The sequence below is a fragment of the Camelus ferus genome, chromosome X (genome assembly GCF_009834535.1).
Source record: "Camelus ferus isolate YT-003-E chromosome X, BCGSAC_Cfer_1.0, whole genome shotgun sequence".
Taxonomy (NCBI): Eukaryota; Metazoa; Chordata; class Mammalia; order Artiodactyla; family Camelidae; genus Camelus; species Camelus ferus.
In genome coordinates, this window is record NC_045732.1 from 13,745,351 (window position 1) to 13,770,999 (window position 25,649).

Here is a 25,649-nt window from a genome sequence, read left to right on the forward strand (position 1 = left end):
AAAAGCCTACATGTGGAGCTAGGGTCAAAGTACTGCCCAAGTCCAGACCTGCATACAACTCCCCATGAGAATCCCAACTTCTGGGCAAAGGCTCCAGCACATTCTACAGAGGCTCAGTGACACACCACAGGCCAGTCCCGTCCCAGGCCAGCTCTCACCGCTCAGACACAGCCTCGGTCTGCTCCTCCTTCCGCTCCATCTCCAGGATCTCCTCCTCTGTGTACTCCAGCTTGACTCGCTCCTCGGCCAGCTCCCTCTCCACTGCCTGCAGCTGGGCTGTGGTTCTAGCCAGCAACACTGTCACCGCATCCTGCAGGAGAGAAGGGACACCACTGAGAACCAGCCTGGACCAACAGCTTCTGGCGGCCCAGTGGAGAGTGGGCGCTGAGCATGGCCCACAGTGAGCATCCCTGCTGACAGGCCGGAGGCCGTCCTCAGCTCACCCCACTGGTGACAGCCAGACAGCAACTTGGCCCTTTCATGGAGCTCTGAGGACTCAAATGTTAAAGCTACTAAAGTGTCACTCAAGATCGTGAACACTACATGTTTAAAAACATGATCATAAATGATCATGTACACCACTACGTTTCATTTTCATTAAGTCCCTGAAGACCTGCTTCTTCATTGCCACTGTATTCTCAGATGAAGTCTACACAGATGTCTCCTAGAAACAATGTCCCCAGGAAGAGCCAGTCTCAAAGCCGGGCCATGTACCTTCTTCCCCGAGGCAGTGGGCACGGGGTCCCGGGAGGCACCATCTCCTGGCCGCTTGTCCTCCCGCCGGGGCAGCGCGGGGCCAGGGAACACCTGGACGGAGTACCAGTGCAGCTGCATCTCGTCCGAACCGTCGTAGTCGGCCAGGTTAATCTCAGAGATGCCCTGCACGGTGGTTTAAAAACAGAAAACAGAACAGGTCCTGAACGACTTCACCTTAACAACCAACGGGCATCCAGGGAACCCTTCAACCTTCATCAAAAAGGACATAAGATGATTCACTGCTATTTATTTACCACAGTAAAATCAAAGTCATTGCAAAGGATCCTAACGGGGGCAGCTCCTTGCTTGCTGGTCAGTCTAGTCAGAAAGTACCTGCAGGGGACCAGGGCAGAGAATGGACACCCTGGAGTGGGGGTCAGGCTGGGGCCTGCCACTCAAAGAGTCAATGATTCTGGCAGGGATTTTTGAAATGAGAGTGGACTGGTGGGACTCGACGATCTCTAATCCTGCTGCTGAGGGAACGGGACCAAGGGGAAAATTCCAGCCTTGGAAAGAAAGCACCCCGGCTTCCAAGTCCCAGCCCCGCAGAGGCTGGCTGGAGGGAAACGGACTGTCCAGTTCTCAGATTGCCAGATAATGTAGAGGGTACCCAGGTAAATTTCAACTTCAAGTAAACAAGAGATTTTTTTAAAAATATAATTATGTCCCAAATATTACAAGTGACATAGTTATACTAAAAGGCAGCCACAGTTTATTTGAAATTCAAATTTAACTGACCACCTTGCATTTCTACTCACCAAATTTATCAGCCCTACTTGTTAGTTTCCGTGACTGAAAATGGAGATAATGTAGAAGTCGTTGCACTGGGGGTTTGCAAGTACTAGCTGAGATCATGTGTTTAAATTACACAACACGTGACAAGGTAAGGGCCTTTATCAGCCCTGTCCATACTCCCAGCTACAGACATCACTTAACACCCTGACAATTTGTAAGCACTCGGCACAGGACAAAGCAGGGGGGAGGAGGGAAGGAATGAGAGGGGGAGGGGGTACCGTACCAGCAGTTCTTCCTGCAGCGGCTGATTCACTGAGCACACATACAACTGAAGGGACTTCAACATCAGCATGCTCGAATGCACAGGGATTCTGAAAACTTCATTAAATACAAGGGGGCCTTGGGATTCCAGAGCCTTAGAGCAGTAAGTGTTTGGCGTGCTGGAGTCAAGCGGTGGCAGATAGACCCGGATGTGTCTGGAACCAAGAGGGGGAAAGCAGATGGAGGGAGTGCTTACTGGCACATCTGCACAGACATACCTGGACCATTTACGTGAACACCCCTACGTGCTTCTCTTTGAATGCCCACAGGTAGGACTGCCAAGTCCTTTAGAAAAACTCCTTTTCTCAATCAAGAAAAAGTTCAAAGAACTGACCTACATTTGGAGATTAAGAGAGGAAAAAAAAAAAAACAACTGGCACAAAGAAAACACATAAAAATCAGTCATTACAACTTTAGAGGGGACTCAAACAGAGGTTCTGCTTTCAGCGTCTTTCCTGGAAACCATCTGTAGTGGTCTCCCCCCAGCCCCTTGGCTCCCTCTCCCAGCTGCTAGCCCTCCAGGGTGCCTGCGGGGCTGGGATCACTGCCCCACGCCCCCGGTGCAGAAGCTGGCCTGCAGGAGCAGCCCGAGTATCGGGGGATGTCGCCAAGTACATCATCAGGCTGAGTAGCGGCCCAGGGCGAGCCCTCAGCCACTGGAGACCAGGTTGCTTCCGCGGCCGTCAGAAGGCCAGCTGACAAGGACAACTCACAGAACAGAGGGCACGATGGGGCCTGAAAACCCATCCCAGTGCGTTCACCTGCCAGGGTCAGCGGGCCCCTCTGGTGGTCACCCCCCTCGGGCTGTGGCGCTCACAACGGGGTGCCTCCGGCTCAGACAAGGGCCCCTGAGCCCCGCCTGAGGCCTCTCCAGCAACTCACCGGATGACAGAGCCGAATGTGGCTGTGTCACCACCCAGCCTCGTGACCAGGAGCCCACAGGCCGCTGCCGACCTGCACATGGCATTGTCTTAGCACCGCCGCCACGCATAATCAGCCCAGCTCCACGAGCACCACTGACAAACGTGACTCTTCCAGAACCTTACAACCTCTCATATTTCAGGCAGACACTCCCTGGTGTTTTGCTGTAAATGCAGGTTCCCAAACGGGCTTTTCCCTCCCCAAACTGCCAGGCAGAGGCCAGGCAGAGGCCAGGCAGCGGCACTGTGTGGAGCGGGCCCCGGGGAGGCCTTACACTCTGCAGTCCTCCCTCAGCACCCGCCCCGCGAAGTTCTGCAGCTGCAGCACTTTGACCAGGAGGCACTCGCTGGCACTGTCGAGCCTGGAAAAGAAAACCAAGTTCACAGACTGCACACTTCCCACGGGGGAGAAATTCTTCCACTCAAACTACTGCAGTGGCCCTCGACGGAGGGTGATTTTGCTCCCCACCCCACCACCCGACACCTGCAAAGTCTGGAGACAATTCTGACTGTCACACTGAGTGGAGAGGGCGCTCCTGGACCTGGAGGGTGGAGACCAGGGACGCTGCTCCACGTCCTCCCGTGCACAGCCTCCCTCCTGCCCACACCACAAAGGAGCCACCCAAATGCCACCAGTGCCAGCATTCAGAAACACTGGACGAGAGGGGAGGGTGCAGCTTGGTGGCAGAGCGTGTACTTAGCATGTGCGAGGTCCTGGGTTCAATCCCCAGCACCTCCGTTAAAAATAAATGAATAAATAAATATAATTACCGCCCCCACAAAAAAATTTTTTTTAATTATTTTAAAGATTTAAAACTTAAAAAAAAAAAAAGAAACATTCGACAGGAATGACTAGAGTGAGCTGAAGAAAGCTGTCCGGACGCGAACACCTGCCTGGCTAGTCTGAACAATGCTGGTTACCACCTTATAGAAATCGTAACCAGTGAGCAAAAAGCTTTGCACTGCAAACCACCCAGCTACTCCTTGTAGGGAGGGTGAGGGAAGGAAAGGGCTCCCCCATCTCACTGGAGTGAACACTGGCGACCCCCAACCCTGCCACTTGGGCCAGAACCCCTGGCTCCATAGATGACTGTCATCAGCTGTGACTCAGCACCAGAAGGCAGCAGTGGATCTTCTCTTATTCATGTCTCCCTCCTGCCACTCATCCCCTCATCTGGGGCCTGAGGCAGGCTCGGGGTACACAGGCCAGGGAGCAGCACCCAGACTGCGTGGGTCCCTCCGCCCCTGCCGGCCTGTGCATGTAGCTGAGTCACTGGGCAGCCCATCGCCGTTAGAAGCAGCAGGGAAGGAGTCTTCCGTACTCACAAAAGTCCCACGTGGATGCGGGGCCCCTCCTTCCCGCCAGCGTCCCCATGCGCAGGCTCGTCAGCATCTTCACTCCTGAGCACAAGTGGAAAGTCAGGTGTTACTCCTGGGAGAGCTGGTGCCCAGGCTCGGCAGAAGCGCTGTCACCTTAGTGATACTTCTCACTGAGGAGGGCTTTACTAAGTTGTGACATAAATTAATACTTTAAGTGACTGAAAGGGTGGGACAGGTCCCCTGGATGCATGATGTCATCTCACAGGGTACCCACTGACAAAGTCGTGTTTTTGACAAAGTCCCTGCATACCTCTCAAAACCACATGTCATAGTCAGGACAAAGTCCAAAACACACTTTTAAGGTCTGCAGGGACTGAAACGTGTACAGATGCCTGAGGTCAAACGACATCAGTGGCCTCAAACAAAAGAAAGCCCAATTTCCCAAAAGGGTTTTGTCCTTGCAAAGAGACTCCTTCAACCAGGAAAAGAAGGAGGGAGAAGATGGAGGAAACCCATTTCTAATGCATGTCCTTTCTAGAAAGGCAGGTCTCTCACACACTGGTTCTCCCTTTTCAGCTGCTCTGGGCTGCACCTTAAGCTCCCCAGGGCCAGCGAGCAAGCAGCCATCCTACAGGCAGGGACCGGGACCGGGCCGGCCCCCACCGTCACGCGGGAGCAGAGGGGCTCCGCGCAGGCTGCGGAGGCCCACCCTCCCACGAGGAGGGAAGCTAGAGAAGCGTCCCCTGGCTGCACACATGGCGTCAGTGCGCACAGGTCTTGGCACGGGTCCCTATCGTGCTCTCAAGCCACGCGGTGGGAAGTCTGCCCAGGCAGGCGGGCAGACCAGCTTCTCACTTTTTGGTGGGGGGTTCAAACACCCCGCTGTCGCAGGCCAGCAAGTAATCCGACAGACATGCAGACACGCGGCGCGCCCTCCGCTCCAGCCTCTTGGCGCTGTCTTCTCGAAAAGTCACTACTGCAAGTAAGAGACACAGATGGGGTCAGCAGGGGACAGCACGGGAGGCCAGGGACCATGGGTCCAAGAAATGAACACTGGGCATCCGGGCACAAAGGGACTAAGTTCCCAAAGACACACCAGCACATGCACAGACTTGAGTTCAAACTCGTTGCACTCTATTTTTTTCTTATATTGAAAAATGGAAGAACTAGGCTCCTGGCTACTTCTTTAAAAGCTCTCTAAATGGTCATAAATCTCTTTTCACCTCCTCGATGAGCGCACAGAGCAGAAGATGGTGGGAAGTCCTTGGGCATGGCACTTGGAGACATTGCCACACCAAAAGACCAGAAACGAGATGGCATCCAAAAGTGGCCAGCAGCACACTCTCTGAGAGGCAGGGGAGTGCTATTTCATTCTTTATGCTGTGTGGTATTGTCCAGATTTTATACAATCAACATACACTACACTATTTTATAATCAGAAAACAGAATTTTTTTAAATCATCAAAATAAACTGTTAACAAAATGCAGTGAATTTCAAGTCAGAGGACACAGATGCACCCAGACTCAGCCCTTGCAAACGTCTCCATGACCCTCTAATGGCAGTGTCCTTTTCAGCAGCCCTGGGCCCAGATCTGCTTCCAGAATCATGTCCTGGGATTAGAAAGGACAGTTACTGGGTAGCTTATTCTGGTCTCATATGTATTTTAATACAAGAGCCAGACAACCATTGACATTCTCCCCTTTACTATTTCATCAACTGTTTCTACTCCTTCCCTCACAGGAATGAGTTCCTTTTAACAAAACCAATAAAAATACACCATCCCTTTGCTAAATGTGACGATGGACACAGGACCTCGGCGCTTTATAGAGAGTGGCACACGGGGTTCTAAACACAGGCTTCAAAGGCGAAGGCCCAAACTGAGCCCATCTCTGTCACCACCGTGCCTCTTGTTAATAATGCAGGTCCCTCTTGTCTACTTTTCTTGAGCCATCTAAGCTCTAGAAACTGAAACTCTAGACATCTGTGCATAAGCTGAGAGAAATGGCGAATCCACTGATGATCATCTCTCTTTTCAGCCAAATTATTATTCACACAACAATTACAGCCAACACGTTAAACAGGGCACAAAACAGGCAGGGCTGAGGTCCTTGGTCTCACGATCTTAACTGCAGACAAAAGCTGACCTTCCACAGGCCTGTGGCTCCAAGCCTGGGGGCCACCGGTCAGGGACAGAAACGGGCTCCAGCTGGCATGGCCAGAGGCGCCGCCTCTCAGATGGTAGATCACGACTCCCAGGCCCAGCGCTTCTTGTCACCTTGCCCACGGAAGGGCCCAGAGCCCTAGCTCTGAACTGTAGGGGGCGCCCCTCAGTTCCCTGCAGGACCCCCTGCAAACACAGCTGCTGGCGCCCTCCTCCCCAGCCCTGACACGGCTGTACACGCCTTCAAGGAAATTGCACCACACAAGGATCCACTTAACTTCCAGTCCACCCCACGGTGCAACTCTGACAAAACTCTCTCACTGCGAGGAAGGTGCATGAAAGAGAGAAATGAAGGGACCGATCCTCGGTGATCCCGGCTTAGCGCATTCACGCAGCAACCGCACGCAGGCGTTCACAGGGGGAAGTACGCTCAGCCCTGGGTGAGAAAAAAGCACACACAGACCCCCACCACACACCCCACCGTCTGCTCTTGGCCTTCAAGGCAACGAGATGGATGGCTGGGGGCAAGGCCAATGCAGTAACCAATTAACAATCTCCTACAGGGAGGGGTGAGCTTGGTGGTAGAGCACATGCTTAGTATACACAAGGTCCTGGGTTCAATCCCCAATCCCTCCATTAAAAAAAAAAAAAAACTTCCAAACTCATTTAAAAAAAACTCTGATCTTTCCATCATTAAACACACACAGACAGACAGACATTGAGATCTAAAGGAGCAAACACTGTTTGACAAAAAGGTATAATGAAAGTACAATGAAAAGATGAAAATCACATCGTGGGCCAAGCTGCCAGCTGGCATACGAAAATAATGTAAGTGTTAATTTTAAAGTCTGGGAAAAAGTGCCAAGAGGAAAAATACTTCAGCTTTTTGAAAAGTTTTTACACAACTTCAGTCGCCAGGGTGACTACTGTTGAGGTGACAGTAACAGTGGTAAGAGTAACTACTGAGCTACATTCAAGTACAGCCCTGAGCCATGTCCTCCTGGCCAGCCCTGCCCAACCTAAATACACAGATTCACTGCACAAAGATGCACCACAGCCCAACCAACAAGCAAAGGAGAATTCCAAGGTCACTTACAGTGAATATTTCTGTCGAGCGGCATGGGAAAAGAGATAAAAAGAAAAGCACAAAATGAAAAAACTGTAGAATTTAAGCCAATAACTTTAAACATGGCATGAATGTAATAAAAACATCAAAGCACAGATGAACGAAGTCAAAACATGTATGGACTTGTATTAGCAAAAACCAACAGGAAATGAAAATAGGAAATCACTTCAAAATCATGACACCTTAGGCTTTTAAAATTCTGGGAAGATAAAGCTGTGGTAAACATGTAAACGCTGTTAAAGGTCATAGTCTATTTCCCCACACCCCTCTCCCAAGTTCTATGCCTTTAGATTGATTTAAAACACAATGAAAGAAGTCATTCCTAGAGATTGCCCTGTGCATTTGGGCAACTTTGAATCTTCTGTTAGCAAAATTGTATCTGGCTAAAATGTGCTTGAGCCAAACTGGGACTATACTGTTCTGAATCAGACTGGAGAGCCAGAGGGAACCATGTGACCTCAGGTGTCCAAACAAAAGGTAACACAATTAAAACCCAGATCCTCACCCACTTTATGAAGTCACAATGGCTCTAGGCTCTGGCATTCCCAGAAGCGTCAAAGGAGGCAAGGAGTTACGACCTGTCCGTGCCTGAAGCTGGTTACCCAACCTGGCCCCCTGGGAGCAGCCAGCAGGACCCACTGCATCCACTGTCCTAGTTTTATGGGCCCAGTTCTCCTGAGCACATCATATGTGGAAGTACCACCAGGTGGCAGTATGTGACCCCAGCTCAAGCCAAGACATCCCAGGATAAGACGTTTGAGGCACTGCAGTATCGCTCACAAAGGAGGAAAGAAAAATAAACCAGAATCAGAAATTAAGCCAGCTCTTTTCCTACCCACCATGACTTCCCCCTGGCCCAAAAGGGGCATTAAATCTTGTGTTGATTTTGTGCATAATTGGGTTGACCTCCTGTATCTCAACCTTTAAAGAAGGTTGGCATAGGGAAAACAAAGACTAAGTGGAAAGCAACCCTAGGCAATGACTGAAAATGGACAAGCGAATCTATGGCTGTAATAAGAAAAAAGTGAATGCAGATTAAATGTGCATATAAATTACAGAAACAATGATTAAGGAAACATAAAGAGCCATGTTACTGAAGACTAACAAAGCTGAGAGTCAACCAGGTCTGAGTGTACTCAAACATACAAGCAGTTACAGTTGACTGGGTAAGGATTTCATGACGACTAGATAAAGTAATTTGGTAGAAATGATTGAAAGTGAGACATATTTTGAAAAATTACGCCAACTGCTATCATTTCCTGTTAGAATTGGATCCTTGAAAATTACAACAAAGGGTGAAGTGATGAAGTCACAGCGACGAAGGAGTAGAGATTTCTGCGGGTCTCTGGCCAGACACCAGTCCCTATGGAGGGCCGAGGCCGGAACACACAGAAGTTCCACCTGGGCACACGCCCTGGAGAGCTCATTAAGGCCCAGGACCTCTTTGTCAGCCTCCGAGTGTGGAAGAATATGTGGTTCTTACCCTCATTTTCAACAATTAGGCATTTTCTGCAAATAAGCGAAATGCCTGGGAAAGCCCACTTTGCCAGTTTCAGTGACATTTCAAGGACCCACGACAAAACGACACAGAGCGGGCAGGCGCTTCCTCACCCTATCAAGAGTCCTAACCTTAGGCTCCCTGTGCAACTGCAGAGGCAGCGGGCTTCGGTGCAAGTGCGCTGTTTCCTCCCTCATTTCGAAACTGGGTCTTCCCAGGCCCCGGAACCCCCGCCGGGCTCATCAATACGTACTTGCACCCGTGGGAGCCGCAGCCGCTGGGGGTCCTCGCTCGCGAGGTCCTTCCCCGTCCCCGGGGAACCCGTGCGGCTGCAGGGCCGCCGTGGCCGGCAGGTCTTCGTCCCCCGGAGCGGACGCCTGAGCCCGCAGCCGGTCCAGGGCGCCCAGTCCCGGCACCTCGAAGCCGCCGTCCCCCAGCGGGGCCGAGGGCGAGTCGCGCGAGGCGGGGAGGAAGGGCGTGTCCAAGGGCGAGCTGGGCGGGGACAGCGAGGACAGGGAGGAGCGGGAGGACAGGGACGCCAGGGACTGGGGCGTGTCCAGGGAGCGCCTCTGTTTGTGGAAGCCGGAGGGGCCCGGGGGCTCGGTGAAGGGGGCGTCCCGGCCCAGGGAGTCGAAGGGGACCAGGTCGAAGCGCAGAGGCTGGCCGCCCTCGGCGGCGTCGGGCTTCTCGTACTGCGGGAGGCCGTAGATGTCGGTGAAGCTGACGGAGCTCAGGGAGCCCCGGCTGGAGGCCAGCGAGCCGCGGCTGGAGGCCAGCGAGCCGCGGCTGCTCCCCGAGGACACCGTCAGGGTGCTGGCGGACAGGCTGCAACGAGAGCGCCCGGAGCTGAGGACAGCAGCCCGGAGACCGGGAGCCCGCCGATCCCCACTGTGGGCCGAGCATCTGCTCTGCGCCCCGAGGGAACGCAGTCCTGCCTCCTTCCCCCACGAACCCCCCACCCCGGCGCGCCTTTAACACCTGTGGGCATCTTAAAGCCCCTTTGTGAATATTTCCTCTGTTGCTTGTTAATATTTTTATGACATTACAGTAAGTGACTCAAATTTGGTCAAAACATATCCCATTAATTGTGAAAAATTATTTTGGTAATCTTTAAAAACACCTTTCTTGATCTGTAGACAACTACTTTTGAACTCTACCTAATGATAAATAATTGCGCAAAGTATAAAAACACACGTGAAAATATAATTGGTGTTTTTCCCCTCCATTTTACTTGACACTTCTCGGTTCTCTTTATTACAAACTCTCAAAGGGACACAGTAAAAGCTTTTTCATTAGTTAATTTACTTCAATTAGTGAAACTACTTATCCTAAACTGATCCTATTCTGTTCCCTTTAATTAATTCTGTAGTTGTCATTTTATTTAAAATCCAAAAATAAAAATGTCCTGTGCATAAATGGTGATGGATGTCATACTTTTATAGCTGTGAATTAGAAACTAAAATATTCATGTAAATTTGATTTCACATTTGTTACAGAAAAAACAAATTCAATTCTCTTCATATTCCTTGAATCAAATGTTAAGTTTGTTCCAAAAATTTAACACATCCACTTTTCCATTTTGTGTTCAAGTTCAAAGTTATAGTAGGATAAAATCTATACTAAAGGGAAGTACGAAGTTAATGAATATATTTTATAACAAACCACTATTAGTAGTAAGTCTCCTCTTTTAAAGATATGTACCTTTTTAACTGGGACTGGAGACAGGATATTAATCGAGTAGCTTCTTCCAACTGGATATGCAGACAGTTTCTTTTTTTCTGAAGTAGAATTCTATAGGTAACAAAATACTCCATTGGTGGATTTCAAAGATACGGAGTATATTTTCCTAACAAGAAGCTCAATGATAAATTCCCCCAAACAGATTAATAAATATCAATTCAAAAAGCACATCTAGGTCACAAGTTTCAAGATAACCAAAACTGCTTTTGTCTTATTTGAGACTATATCCATAGAATCCTGAACACTGTCAGCTGATCTACTCTAGAACCTGGACGGATGGATGAACAGATATGTGGATGGATGGATAGAGGGTAAGGTGTATGTAAATCAGTGTCTCTGTATAAAGGCAAGAGTATTTAGTCCCCACTATTCAACAATTATTTATTGCATGCCCTCCTCTATGAAGCAGGCTCACTACACTAGGGGAAAAATTATTATAGATGATTATAAAGTAGAAAAAAGGAAGAAAGAAGAAAAATAATTCCAATCTCATGATGTAGTGATACAGATTTTATCCTGTTTTATTTGACTGTGTTTTTTTATTCTATAGACACTACAATTACATTTATTTTTGCCTGTAAGAGGGTCTCAGATAAGTGAATAGTATTTATTCCTACCTCAGGGCCCCGGACTTCTCATCTTCAGTCTTGCTTCAAATGAAGAAACACAGAATACAGGATACAGGCCTGCATCCATTAGGCCTAGAACATCATAAACTACAGGAATTCTTGCAGGGTATTTGGCCCCAAATCCAGTGGGATTTACAAACAGAAAATATTTACAGGAGAAAAGTGCTCAATATAAAGGCTTATTAGCAGATATGTATGCCACTTTTTGCCTAAGGCCATTTAGTGGTAGATTATGGAGAAACATTTAGCCAATTCAGTCCCAGATTGAAATTCTATGCTTTAAAGGTATTGTCTATTTCTAAAAAATTAAGACATACTATTAACATTCATTCCAAAACTACAAATAAAACTTCATCTGAAATACAAATATAAAATTTCCATGAGAAAGGCAAAATATCCAGAAGCATTCATGTCCTGTTTCTGGAAGGCTAAACCAGGATACCTAATTACAATGAAGACCTGTAAGAGTGGGTACAAAGTTGAACTGAAGGATACTTTTATACCTTTGACATTGGTAAAGTCTACATGAAGTACTGACACAGAGGCTATCAGGAATTCTAGAAGACTATAGGCCAGATATAAGACTTCAGGAGGCTGAAATCTTCCACATCCACTTCTACCTTCTCAGCAGCTGTCCTGAGCTCCACTCTCAGCTCTTCCAACAATCACATGGTGCAGCAGTAGGACGACAAGCTCACATCCCCCTACAACTACAAGGAAACCACGACTGCTGAACAACCATTGGAAAAAAGACTGAAATCTATCAAAAAAGACCTTCAACTGGAAACATAAAGAGGGAACCACAGCAGGATGGTAGGAGGGGTGTGCTCGTCACATAACTGGCCCCTTACCCCTTAGGTGGGTGACCCACAAGCTGAAGAATAATTAAGTCACAGAGGCCCTCCCACTGGAGTGAGAGCTCTGAGCCCCATGTCAACCTCCCCAGCTCAGGTCCCGGTATTGGGAAGGGAGATGTTCGGGACACCTGGTTTTGAAGGCCAGTGGGGCTTAGCTCCAGGAGCCCCACAGGACTGGGGAGACAGAGACTTCATTCTCTTAGGAAGCATACACAGAATCTCACATGTGACAGGTCCAAGGGCAGAGAAAGTGATTTCATAGGAACCTGGGCCAGACTTGACTGCTGATTTCAGAAGGTTTCCTGGGGACACAGGAGAGAGCTGTGGTTTACCCAGGAGACATAAAACCTGGTGTCGGACATTCTGGAGGTGCTCATGTGCATAAGCTTTCCTAGAGGCTGATATCTTGATTGGATCATTGGCACCAAGACCCAGCCCCACCCAACAGCCTGTAGGGAAGCCTCAGGCCAAACAAGATGCATGGTGGGAACACAGCCCCACCCATCAGCAGACTTCCTGAGCCACAAAGGCATCTAGACACGGCCCTACCCACCAGAGGTCCAGGACCAAGCTCCACCCAGCAGTGGGCAGGCACCAGCTCCTCCTGCCAGGAAACCTGAATAAGCCTCTAGTCCAGCCTCACCCACCAGGGGCAGATACCAGAAATAAGAACACAATAATCCCAAAGCCTGTGGAAGGAGTCCACAAACACAGGCCAGCTTCTACGCTGGGACTGGCTGGACCCTGACCCTTGGGTGACAAGATAGGAGTGTAATGCTGAGACACATAGGACATCTCCCACAGAGGGCCCTCTCCAAGGTTGAGAAATACAACTTAGCTACCTAAAAATACAAGTAGAAAGACAAACAATATGAGGTGGCAGAAGAATGTCTCCTAGGACAAGACATAAGATAAAATCTGAGAAGAGACAATTGATGAGGACATAGGCAATTTATATAAGAAACAGTTTATAAATAATAATGGTGAAGATGTTCAGAGAACTCAACAGAAGTATAGATGCACAGAGCGAAGTTTTTAGCAAAAAGATGAAAAATGCAAAGAATCCCCAAACAGAGTTGAAGAATAAAATCACTGAAATGAATAACACACCAGAAGGAACCAAGAATAGACTAAATGAGGCAGAAGAATGAATCACTGAGCTAGAAGACAGTAGTGGAAATCACTACTGCAGAACAGAAAAAAGAATGAAAAGAAATGAGGATAGGTTAAGAGAACTCTGGGACAACATTAAGCACACTAATATTCGCATTATAGGGGCCCCCGAAGGGGGAGAGAGAGAAAGAACCTGAGAAAATTTCTAGAGAGTTAATAACCAAAAACTTCTCCAACATGGGAGAGGAAACAGTCACCCAAGTCCAAGAAGTGCAGAGAGTTCTACACAGAATCAACCCAAAGAGGAACACACCAAGGCACATAGCCATCAAATTGACAAAAATTAAGGAGAAGGAGAAAATATCGAAATCAGCAAGAAAAAAAGAAACAAATAATATGCAAGGAACTCCCATAAGGTTATCAGCTGATTTTTCAGCAGAAACTCTACAGGCCATAAAGGAGTGGTATGATATATTTAAAGTGGTGAAAGGGAAAAATTTACAAACAAGCAACCAGCAAGGCTCTCATTCATACTTGATAGAGAAATCAAAAGCTTCAGAGACAAACAAAAGCCAAAAGATTTCAGCACCTCCAAACCAGCTTTAAAACAAATATTAAAGGAACTTCTCTAGTCATCAAAGCAGAAGAAAACAGAACAAAAAGAAGAAAGACAGAAAAAGAGAGAGAGACTTAGAAAAACAAACTGAAAACAATAAACGTAATGGCAGTAGGAACACATCTATCAATAATTACCTTAAATGTAAATGGATTAAGCGCTCCAATCAAAACACACAGACTGATGGAGTGTATACAAAAACAAGACCTATATATATGCTGTCTACAAGAGACCCACTTCAGAGCTAGAGACATGTGCAGGCTGAAGAAAGGGGATGGAAAAAGATATTCCATGCAAAAGAAAGCTGGAGTAGCAATACTTACATCAGACAAAATAGATTTCAAAATAAAGACTATTAAAAGAGACAAATAAGGACACTACATAATGCTCAAGGGATCACTCCAAGAAAACGATATAATAATTGTAAATACATATGCACCCAACACAACAGCTACTGAATATAGAACGCAACTGTCAACATACATAAAAGGAGAAATTGACAATAACACAATAATGTGGCTGATCTTAACACCCCACTTATACCAATGGACAGATCACTCAGACAGAAAATTAATAAAGAAATACACACCCTGAATGACAGTAGGTCAGACTGACTTAGTTGATATTAACAGAGAATTTCACCCAAAAACAACACAATACATTTTCTTCTCAGATGCACACAGAACATTCTCCAAAATCGACAACATGCTAGCCCACAAAGCAAACCTCAGGAATCCTATTTAAGGAAATTGAAATTGTAACAATCATCTTTTCCAACCACAACACTAAGAGGTTAGAAATTAATAACAAGAAAAAAAACTGCAAAAACTGCAAATACATGGAGGTTAAACAATATGCCACTACACAACTAGTGGATCATGGAAGAAATCAAAGAGTAAATCAAAAACTACTCTGAGACAAATAAAAACAGAAATACAACAATCAAAGATCTCTGATCGGTAATTAAAAACCTCTTCCTTCATTTCTAGAAATGTAACACAACTGTATTTTCAATAAATCCTATCATCTACATAGATTTGGCTTTACCAGACCATATATTATGACAACCAGCACTTTTCATTTTTAATAACTTCATGTTAAGAAGTATCTTTAAATATTCTACTTGGATATTTAATGATTAATTTATTGATACACATTTCAATATATTTCAATAGTGAATTTTTCTACATGTATATCACCTAGAGAATAAATTGATGCCCCTTTCTACAAACTCTTTTCAGTATACATATTTAGGCTAAAGTTTCATATCTACATAAACTTTCTATATGGGAAATGATCTACTTGTCTTTTCATCAGTCTCTTTACTAAAGACCAGAGATCTGACTCTTTATGGAAATTAATATATAAAAGAGGCTTATAAATGACTTTTAGAAGAGATTTATAAACCTGTAGCTTTGTTTTTTCTCTCTTCTTTGAAACCATTAAAAATGTTTTGGTCAAAAATTAAAAACTGAATAGGCCAATTACCAGTACTGAAATTAAATCAGTAATTAAAAACCTCCCAACAAACCAAAGTCCAGGACCAGACGTCTTCACAGGTGAGTTGTACAAACCATTCAGAGAAGAGTTAACACCTACCCTTCTGAAACTATTCCAAAATATTGCAGAGGAAGGAACACTTCCAAACTCATTCTATGTGGCCAATATCACCCTCATACCAAAACCAGACAAAGATATGACACACACAAAAAAGAAAATTACAGGCTAATATCACTTAGGAATATAGATGCAAAAACCCTCAAAAAAAATACTAGCAAATCTATTCCAACAATGCACTACAAGGATCATGCACCACAATCAAGTGGCATTTATCCCAGGGATGCAGGGACTTTTCAGTATCCACAAATCAATCAATGTGATACACCACATTAACCAACTAAAGAATAAAAACCATATGATCATCTCAATGGATGCAGAAGAGGCTTATGATAAAATTCAACATCCATTTATGACAGAAATGTTCCAGAAAGTGGGCAGAGATGGAACATACCTCAACATAATAAAGGCCATGAGTGACAGTCCCACAGCTAACATCACACTTAACAGAGAAAGGTTGAAAGCATTTCCTCTAAGATCAGGAAAAAACAAGGATGCCCACTCTCACCACTTTCATTCAACATAGTTTTGGAAGCCCTAGGCATAGCAATCAGAGAAGAAAAAGAAATAAAAGGAATCCAAATAGGAAAAGAAGAAGTAAAACTGTCACTGTTTGTAGACGACAAAATGCTATACATAGAAAACCCAAAAAAGCAACCAGAAAACTACCAGAAGTCATCAGCGAGTATAGTAAAGTTGTAGGGTACAAAATTAATATACAGAGATCAGTTACATTTCTATACACTAATGACAAAACAGCAGAAAGCAAAATTAAGGAAACGATATCATTTACCATCGTGCCAAGAAGAGCAAAATACCTAGGAATAAACCCACCCAACGAGGCAAAAGACCTGTATGCTGAAGACTAGAAGACACTGATGGAAAAAATTGAAGACAACATAAACAAATGGAAAGATATACCGTGTTCTTGGATGGGAAGAATCAATATTGTTAAAATGGCCATACCACCCAAGACATTATTCAAATTCAATGCAATGTCTACCAAATTACCAACAACATTCATCACAGAGCTGGAACAAAAAAAGGTAAAATTTGTATGGAAACACAAAAGACCCTGAAGAGCCAAAACAATCTTGAAAAAGAAGAACAGAGCAGGGCGGGAATCATGCTCCCTGACTTCAGATTATACTACAGAGGTAGAGTAATCAAAACAGTACGGTACTGGCACAAAAACAGATACACAGACCAATGGAACAGGATAGAGAGCCCAGAAATAAACCCACACACTTATGGTCAATTAACCTATGACAAAGAACGCAAGAATATACAATGGAAAAAAAGACAGTGTCTTCAACAGGTTCTGCTGGGAACTGGACACCACCTGTAAAAGACTGAAATTAGAACATTCTCTAACACCATATACAAAAATAAACTCAAAATGGACTAAAGACCTAAATGCAAGACCAGATACTATAAAACTCCTAGAGGAAAACAAGCTGAACACTCTTGGACATAAATCACAGCAATACGTTTTGTGAACCAGCTCCTGGAGCAATGAAAATAAAAGCGAAAATAAACAAGTGGGATCTATTTAAACTTAAAAGCTTTTACACAGCAAAGGATACCATCAACACAGCAAAAAGATAACCTACAGAATGGAAGAGAATATTTGCAAATGATGCAAACAACAAGGGACTAATTTCCCAAATATACAAACAGCTCATACACCTTAATATCAAAAATAAAAAAAGCAACCCAATCCATAAATGGTCAGAGAACCTAAACAAGCCATTTTCCAGTGAAGACACACAAAGGACCAATTAGCACATGAAAAAGTGCTCAGAATCACTAATTATCAGAGAAACGCAAATCAAAACTACAATGAGGTATCACCTCACACCAGCCAGAATGGCCATCATTAAAAAGTCCACAAATGATAGATGCTGGAGAAGCTGTTGAGAAAAGGAAACCCTCCTACACTGCTGGTGGTAACGCAGTTTGGTGCAGCCACTGTGGAAAACAGTATAGAGATTCCTCAAAAGACTAGGAATAGACTTACCCTATGATCCAGCAATCCCACTCCTGAGCACATCCCCGGAGAAAAATAAAATTCAGAAAGACACCTGCACCCCAGTGTTCACAGGAGCACAATTTACAATAGCCAACACGCGGAAAAAGCCTAAATGTCCATCAGCAGATGACTGGGTGAAGATGTAGTACAGATAGAGCAGAATACAATTAAGCCATGAGAAATAATAAAATAATGCCATTTGCAGCAACATGGATGGACCTAGAGATCATCATTCTAAGTGAACTAAGCCAGAAAGAGAAATGCCATATAATATTGCTTGTATGTAGAATCTTAAATAAAGGATATAAATGAACTACTTATTATTTAAAACTTAGATGATTTATTTCTTCAATATGTGTAAGCACCTTTGACTGTCCTTTTATGATTGGATTACTGCGTTCTGTTCATTAATTTGTGATTGGCTTTACTCCTTTCAGAACTATGTAAATTTAAAAAGCTAAAGCTCTAGAGAAGGGTACACAGAATCTCGCCTGTACCAGGTCCAAGTGCAGAGGAAGTGATTTCATAGGAACTTGAGCCAAGCTGCCTGCTGGATTTGGAGGGTCACCTAAGGATGTAGGAAACAGCTGCGGTTCACCCAGGGGACATAAAAGCAGGTGGTGGACATTCCAGGAGTGTCCTTGTACATGAGCTTTCCTGGAAGCTAACATCTTGATTGGATCATTAGCACCAAGACCTAGCCCCACCCAACAGCCTGTAGGGAAGCCTCAGGCCAAACAACGTACACCAATCAGCAGACTTCCTGAGCCACAAAGGCCTCTAAACACAGCCGTACACACCAGAGGTCCAGGACCAAGCTCCACCCAGCAGTGGGCAGGTACAAGCTCCTCCTGCCAGAAAACCTGCATAAGCCTCTAGTCCAGCCTCATCCACCAGGGGCAGACACTAGAAATAAGAACACAATAATGCCAAAGCTTGTGCAAGGAGTCCACAACAACAGGCCAGCTTCCATGCTGGGAATGGCTGGACCCTGACCCTTGGGTGACAAGAGAGGAGTGCACTGCTGAGACACATAGGACATATCCCACAGAAGGCCCTCTCCAAGTTCGAGAAATGCTACTTATCTACCCAAAAGTACAAATAGAAAGATAGACAGTATGAGGTGGCAGACGAGTATCTTCTAGGCCAAGGCATAAGATAAAATCCCAGAAGAAAAAATAAGTGATAAGCAGGTAGACAATTAATCTGAGTTTAAAAAGAGTTTAATGATGGTGAAGATGTTCAGAGAACTCAAAAGGAGTATAAATGCAAAGAGCAAAGTTTTTAGCAAAGAGTTGGAAAATACAAAGAATACCCAAACAGAGATGAAGAATAAAATCACTGAATGAACAATACACTAGAAGGAACCAAGAATAGACTAAATGAGGCAGAAGAACAGATCAGTGAGCTAGAAGACAGATTAGTGGAAATCACTACTTCAGAATGGAAAAAAGAATAAGAATGAAAAGAAATAAGAATAGTTTAAGAGAACTCTGGGACAACAGGAACTGCACTAATATTCGCATTAAAGGGTCCCAGAAAGAGAAGATAGAAATGATCTGAGAAAAGTTCTGGAGAGATACCACTGAAAATTTCCCCAACTTGGGAAAGGAAACAGTCACCCAAGTTCTGAAAGTACAGAGAGTTCTACACAGGATCAACCCAAAGAGGAACACACCAAGGCACGTAGTCATCAAACTGACAACAACTAAGCATAAGGAGAAAATATTAAAATTAGCAAGAGAAAAGCAACAGATAACATACAAGGGAACTCGCATAAGGTTATCAGCTGATTTTTCATCAGAAACTCTACAGGCCAGAAGGAAGGGGCATGACATATTTAAAGTGATGAAAGAGGGAAACTTACAACGAAGAATGTTCTATCTAGCAAGGCTCTTGTTCAGATTTGATGGAGAAATCAAAAGCTTCAGAGATAAACAAAAGCTAAGAAGATCTCAGCACCACAAAACCAACTTTACAACAAATGTTAAAGGAACTTCTCTCATCATCAAGCCATAATAAAAGAGAACAAAAAAGAAGAAAGAGGGGGGGGAAAAAGGAGAGACCTACAAAAGATTGCTATGACTGTTAGGGGTCTTTAGTGGTTCTTTATAAATTTTGGACAGTTTGTTTTAGTTCTATGAGGAATGTCCCAAGTACTTTGATGGGGGTTGCGTTGGATCTGTGGATTGCTTTGGGTAGTGTAGCCATCTTGATAATGTTGATTCTTCCAATCCAAGAGCACAAGAAATCTCTTCATTTCTTTGTATCATTTTGGTTTACAGAGTATAGGTAACCTCCTTGGTTAAGTTTGTTTCTAGGTATTTTGTTGTTTTTGATGTAATGGAAATGCCTCTGCCAGTTATAAAATTCAGGTTTTTGAGGTGAAAAAAAAAAGTGAATGAAGGGCTGCAAATGGCAAAATAGCCTTCTTTCTTATGGGTGAGTTGTATTCCATTACACATATATATAAGTTTATATATATATATATAAAAGCTGCATCTTTATTATCTCTTCAACTGTTGATGTGCACTTAGGATGCTTCCATATCTTGGCAATTATAAATAATGTTGCTGTTAATAGCAGAGTGTATGTACCTTTTTGAGTTAATTTTTATTTTGTGCTTGGCTTTATTCCTTTGATAACTATGTAAGTTTAAAAAGCTAAAGCTCTAAACATTCTTAGAAACAATGAACAGTATATATATGTAAATTTAAAAATACATGTGCAGTAAAAAAAAAAGATCTATCAAGCCATGAAAGACATGGAAGAAACTTAAAAGATACATTACTAAGTGAAAGAAGCCAGTCTGAAAAGGCTACAAACTGTACGATTCCAACCAAAGGACATTCTGGAAAAGGCACAACTACAGAAACAATAGAAAGACTGTGGTTTCCAGGGGTTTGGGGAGAAGGAAGGAGGGAAGAATGAATAGATGTAGCACAACGAATTTTTAGGGCAATGAAATTATTCCGTATGATACTATAGTGGTGGCAACCATGTCATTATGCATTTGCCAAAGCCCATAGAGTGTACAATACTAAGAGTGAACCCTAATGTAAACTGTGGACTTTGGTTGATAATAATGTGACCGTATTGGTCATTGATTGTACCAAATATGTCACACTGATGAGGGAGGCTGTGGGTAGGGGAGTATACATGTGTGGGTGAGGAGGGCTATGTGTGAACTCTATTTTCTGCTTAATCTGTTGTGAACCTAAAGGTGCCCTAAAAGAATAAAGTCTATTAAAAAAAAAAAAAGCTAAAGCTTTTAATGTTCCTAGAAACAATGAACAGTATATATATATATATATATATATATATGTAAATTTTAAAAATATGTGGAATATATTGTGTATATGTATTTACATGAAATATACTGTATATGTGCAGTCAAATTGTAACAATTCTACCTAATAAAACAGAACTGAAAAATAATCAAGAGGAAGGCGATTAAATGCCTACATAAAAACAACAAAAATTAAAAAAAAACAAAACAAAATCCTACAGTAAAAACAAAAAGAAAAAAAATGCTATCTCAGTTTCTATACAGTCTTACATCACACACCTCATATTCCAAATTCCAAACTCATGCTGATGTTGCTTATAAATCTCTTTATAAATCCCTATTCTTGAAAGATACATCTTAAATACAGGACAAATATCCATAGCTGACTCAAAATATTAAAGTTGATACACTTCTAAAATGGCCCTCAAAAATCTTTACCTTCCATTATCCAGCCCATGTGTAATTCCCTTCCCCTGAAAGTCAGATGAATCTAGTGACTTAATTTGATCTAACAGAACAGAGGAAACATGAAAGAAAGTCATTTCTGTGATTAGGTTACAATGGATTGTAACTCCCATCATGTTGGGAGACTTTCTCTATTGCTTTTTCTGCTTGCACATTTTGATGCAACAATCTGCTATCTTGAAGAAATTAATGTGACGGGACAGAGGCCCTCACTCCAACAGCCTGTGATGAACTGAATCCTGGTAACATTCTTATGAGACTAACTTTCTGGCTGACACATTCACTGCAGTTATGAAACCCTAAAGCAGAAGACATTACAGCAGACTCCTGGTCCACAAAAACTGTGAGACAATAAATGTGTGTTGCTTTAATTTGTTAGGTTTGTGGGGGAAATCTGTTATATGGCAAGAACTAACAATGAAATTAGACATACATTTTTTAATTGAGTTGTAGTCAATTATAGACAATGTTGTGTCAATTTCTGGTGTACAGCACAATTTTTCAGTTATACATAAATATATATTTATTGAATATAGTGGGATTCTTCGGTCATATGGTAAGTCTATTCCTAGTCTTTTGAGGAATCTCCATACTGTTTTCCATAGTGGCTGCACCAAACTGCATTCCCACCAGCAGTGTAGGAGGGTTCCCTTTTCTCCACAGCCTCTCCAGCATTTGTCATTTGTGGATTTTTGAATGACGGCCATTCTGACTGGTGTGAGGTGATACCTCATTGTAGTTTTGATTTGCATTTTGCTGATAATTAGTGATCTTATTAGTGAGCATATTTTCATGTGCCTTTTGATCATTTGTATGTCTTCCTTGGAGAATTGCTTGTTTAGGTCTTCTGCCCATTTTTGGATTGGGTTGTTTGTTTCTTTCTTATTAAGTCATATGAGCTGCTTATATATTATGGAGATCAAGCCTTTGTTGGTTTCATTTGCAAAAACTGTCTCCCATTCCATAGCTTGTCTTTTTGTTTTACTTCTGGTTTCCTTTGCTGTGCAGAAGCTTGTAAGTTTCATTAGGTCCCATTCGTTTATTCTTGCTGTTATTTCTATTGCTTGGGTAGACAGCCCTAGGAAAACATTTTTGAGATGTATGTCAGATAATGTTTTGCCTATATTTTCCTCTAGGAGGTTTATTGTATCTTGTCTTATATTTAAGTTTTTGATCCATTTTGAGTTTATTTTTGTGTGTGGTGTAAGGGAGTGTTGTAGCTTCATTGCTTTACATGCCGCTGTCCACTTTTCCCAACACCATTTGCTGAAGAGACTGTCTTTATTCCATTGTATATTCTTGCCTCCTTTGTCGAAGATTACTGACCAAAAGTTTGTGGGTTCATTTCTGGGCTCTCTATTCTGTTCCATTGGTCCATATGTCTGTTTTTGTACCAATACCATGCTGTCTTGATGACTGTAGCTCTGTAGTATTGTCTGAAGTCTGGGAGAGTTACTCCTCCAACCTCTTTCTTTCTCTTCAGTAATGCTTTGGCAATTCTAGGTCTTTTGTGATTCCATATAAATTTTATTATGGTTTGTTCTAGTTCTGTGAAATATGTCCTGGGTAATTTGATAGGGATTGCATTAAGTCTGTAGATTGCCTTGGGCAGTGTGATCACTTTAACAATATTGATTCTTCCAATCGAGGACCATGGGATATCTTTCCATTTTTTAAAGTCTTCTTTAATTTCCTGAATCAATGTTTTGTAGTTCTCCATGTAGATGTCTTTCATCTCCTTGGTTAAATTTATTCCTAGGTATTTTATTACCTTGGGTGCTATTTTAAAGGGGATTGTTTCTTTACTTTCTTTTTCTGTTGATTCATCGTTAGAATAAAGAAATGCAACTGATTTTTGTACATTAATCTTGTGTCCTGCTACCTTCTTGAATTCTTTGATTAGTTCTAGTTGTTTTTGTGTGAACCTTTTAGGGTCTTCTATGTACAGTATCACGTCATCTGCATAGAGTGACAGTTTTACCTCTGCTTTTCAATCTGGGTACCTTTTTTTTTTTTCTTTTTCTTGCCTGACTGCTGTGGCTAGACTTCCAAGACTATGTTGAATAGGAGTGGTGAGAGTGGACAACATTGTCTTATCCTAGATTTTAGTGGGAAGATTTTGAGTTTTTCACCACTGATTACTATTCTGGCTGTAGGTTTGTCATATATAGCTTTCATTATGTTGAGATATGTTCCCTCTATACCCACTTTGGTGAGAGTTTGTATCATAAATGGGTGTTGAATTTTATCAAATGCTTTTTCTGCATCTATTGAGATGATCATGTGATTTTTGTCCTTTCTCTTGTTAATGTGGTGCATTACACTGATTAATTTGTGTGTGTTGAACCATCCTTGTTCATCCTGGGACGACCCAACTTGATCATGGGGTATATCTTTTTTCTGTACTATTGGATTCTGTTTGCTAACATTTTGTTGAGGATTTTTGCATCTATGTTCATCAGTGATATTGATCTATAATTTCTTTTTTGGTGGTGTCTTTGGTTTTGGTATCAGGGTGATGGTGGCTTCATAGAATGAGTTTGGGAGTATTCCCTCCTTTTCAATCTTCTGGAAGAGTTTGAGAAGGACTAGTATGAGTTCTTCTTTGTATATTTGGTAGAATTCCCCAGTAAAGCTGTCAGCCCTGGACGTTTATTTGTAGGGAGGATTTTATTGCTAATTCGATTTCATTTCTAGTGATCTGTTTGTTCAAGTGGTGAGTTTCTTCTTGATTCAGTCTTGGTGAAATGTATGTTTCCAGAAACTTGTCTATTTCTTCTAGCTTATCCATTTTGTTTCCATATAGTTGTTCATAGTATTCTCATATTATATTTTGTATTTCTGTGGTATTGGTTATAATTTCTCCATTTTCCTTTCTTTTTTTGTTTATTTGTGCTCTGTCTTTTCTCTTCTTTGTGAGCTTGGCTAGATGTTTGTCAATTTTGTTTACTCTTTCAAAACACAGCTCTTAGTTTGATTCATTTTTTGTATTGTTTTTTAATCTCTTTTATTTATTTCCTCCCTGGTCTTTATTATTTTCTTCCTTCTGCTGACTTTTGGTTTATTTTGCTCTTCTTTTTCTAATTCGTTTAGCTTGTGCGTTAGAATGCTTATTTGAGATTGTTCTTTTTTGAGGAAGGTCTGTAACACTACAAACTTTCAAGTTAGTACTGCCTTTGATGCATCCCATAGATTCTGTGTGGTTGTGTTCGCATTGTCATTTGTCTCAAAGTATTATTTAATTTTTTCTTTCTTGTTAATTTCTTCTTTTATTTCATCATTTACCCTCTGGTTTTTTACTAGCATGTTGTTTAATCTCCATGCTGTCATTTTTCCTCTTTGTTTTCCTGTAGTTGATTTCTAGTTTCACAGCACTGTGCTCAGTAAAGATGCTTGAGATAATTTCTATCTCCTTAAAATTGTTGAGGCTTCTTTTGTGCCTGAGTACATGATCTAACCTGGAAAATGTTCCATGTGCACTTGAAAAGAATCCTATTTTGGGAGCATGTCATGTTCTGAAAATATCAACCAATTCTATTTTTTCTATTGTTATCATTTAATTTCTCTGTTGCCTTACTTATTTTCTGTCTGTAAGATATGTCTAACGATGTTAATGGGGTGTTAAACTCTCCTACAATGATTGTATTTCCATCAATTCCTCCCTTTATATCTGTTAGTATTTGCTTTATGTATTTATGTGCTCCTATATTGGGTGCATGTATGTTAACAAGTTAATATCCTCATCTTGTATTGCTCCATTAATCATTATAAAATGTTCTTCTTTATCTTTCTTTATGACCTTTGTTTTAGTCTGTTTTGTCTGAAATCAGTATTGATACTCATGCTTTCCAGTCATTTCCATTCGCATGGAATGTCTTTTTCCAGCATGTCACTCTCAATCTATGTGTGTCTTTCTCCCTAAAGTGTCTCTCCTGTATGCACCATGTTGAAGGTTCTTGCTTTATTATGCAGTCTACCACTCTATAGACATATCTTTTTTGGTTTTCCTTTCTCTATAGTAACATGATATAATAGAGAATATATGGGTTTAAAAGTCAGAGATATAACTTTCAACCCAGATTTGCTTCTCCCAACTCTTAGACCTTAGGTAACGTGTCACCTCAGTCTCCTCACCATTAACTTAACAGGTTTGGGAACAGCAACTTAAAATGACATCAGACCTTGGGAGCTGTTTGCCCCAATATAGTACACAGTCTCAGAAATATGAATAAGTTATTGCTAGAGTTATTATAATAGAATAACAAGCCCTACCCCACATATTTTTAGTGTATTCTATCTAAATCATTACAAAAGCTTTTGATATATTCCTAAAACTAGTTAAGAATACGTACACTCTAACTGTATCCTTGCGACTAGAAGTAATCGCTAATTAAAGTAACTGAATGAGTCTCTCAGTCACCACAAAATCTTTGGAAAAAATGTTAGAATTCTG

General features: G+C 42.7%; 1 protein-coding gene across 1 annotated transcript in view; it reads right to left on the minus strand.

Moving 5' to 3' along the window:
- The window catches only part of LOC102508034 (protein WWC3-like), a 50,796-nt gene that overhangs the window by 15,032 nt on the left and 10,115 nt on the right, over positions 1–25,649 (minus strand). Inside the window, exons 3-10 of the mRNA XM_032474417.1 lie at positions 10,540–10,629; positions 9,092–9,663; positions 4,908–5,028; positions 4,059–4,133; positions 3,008–3,094; positions 1,775–1,967; positions 715–879; positions 159–310 (exon numbers count right to left, since the gene is read on the minus strand). Coding sequence (XP_032330308.1) covers positions 159–310; positions 715–879; positions 1,775–1,967; positions 3,008–3,094; positions 4,059–4,133; positions 4,908–5,028; positions 9,092–9,663; positions 10,540–10,629 — 1,455 coding nt within the window. The remainder of the gene's footprint in view (positions 1–158; positions 311–714; positions 880–1,774; positions 1,968–3,007; positions 3,095–4,058; positions 4,134–4,907; positions 5,029–9,091; positions 9,664–10,539; positions 10,630–25,649) is intronic.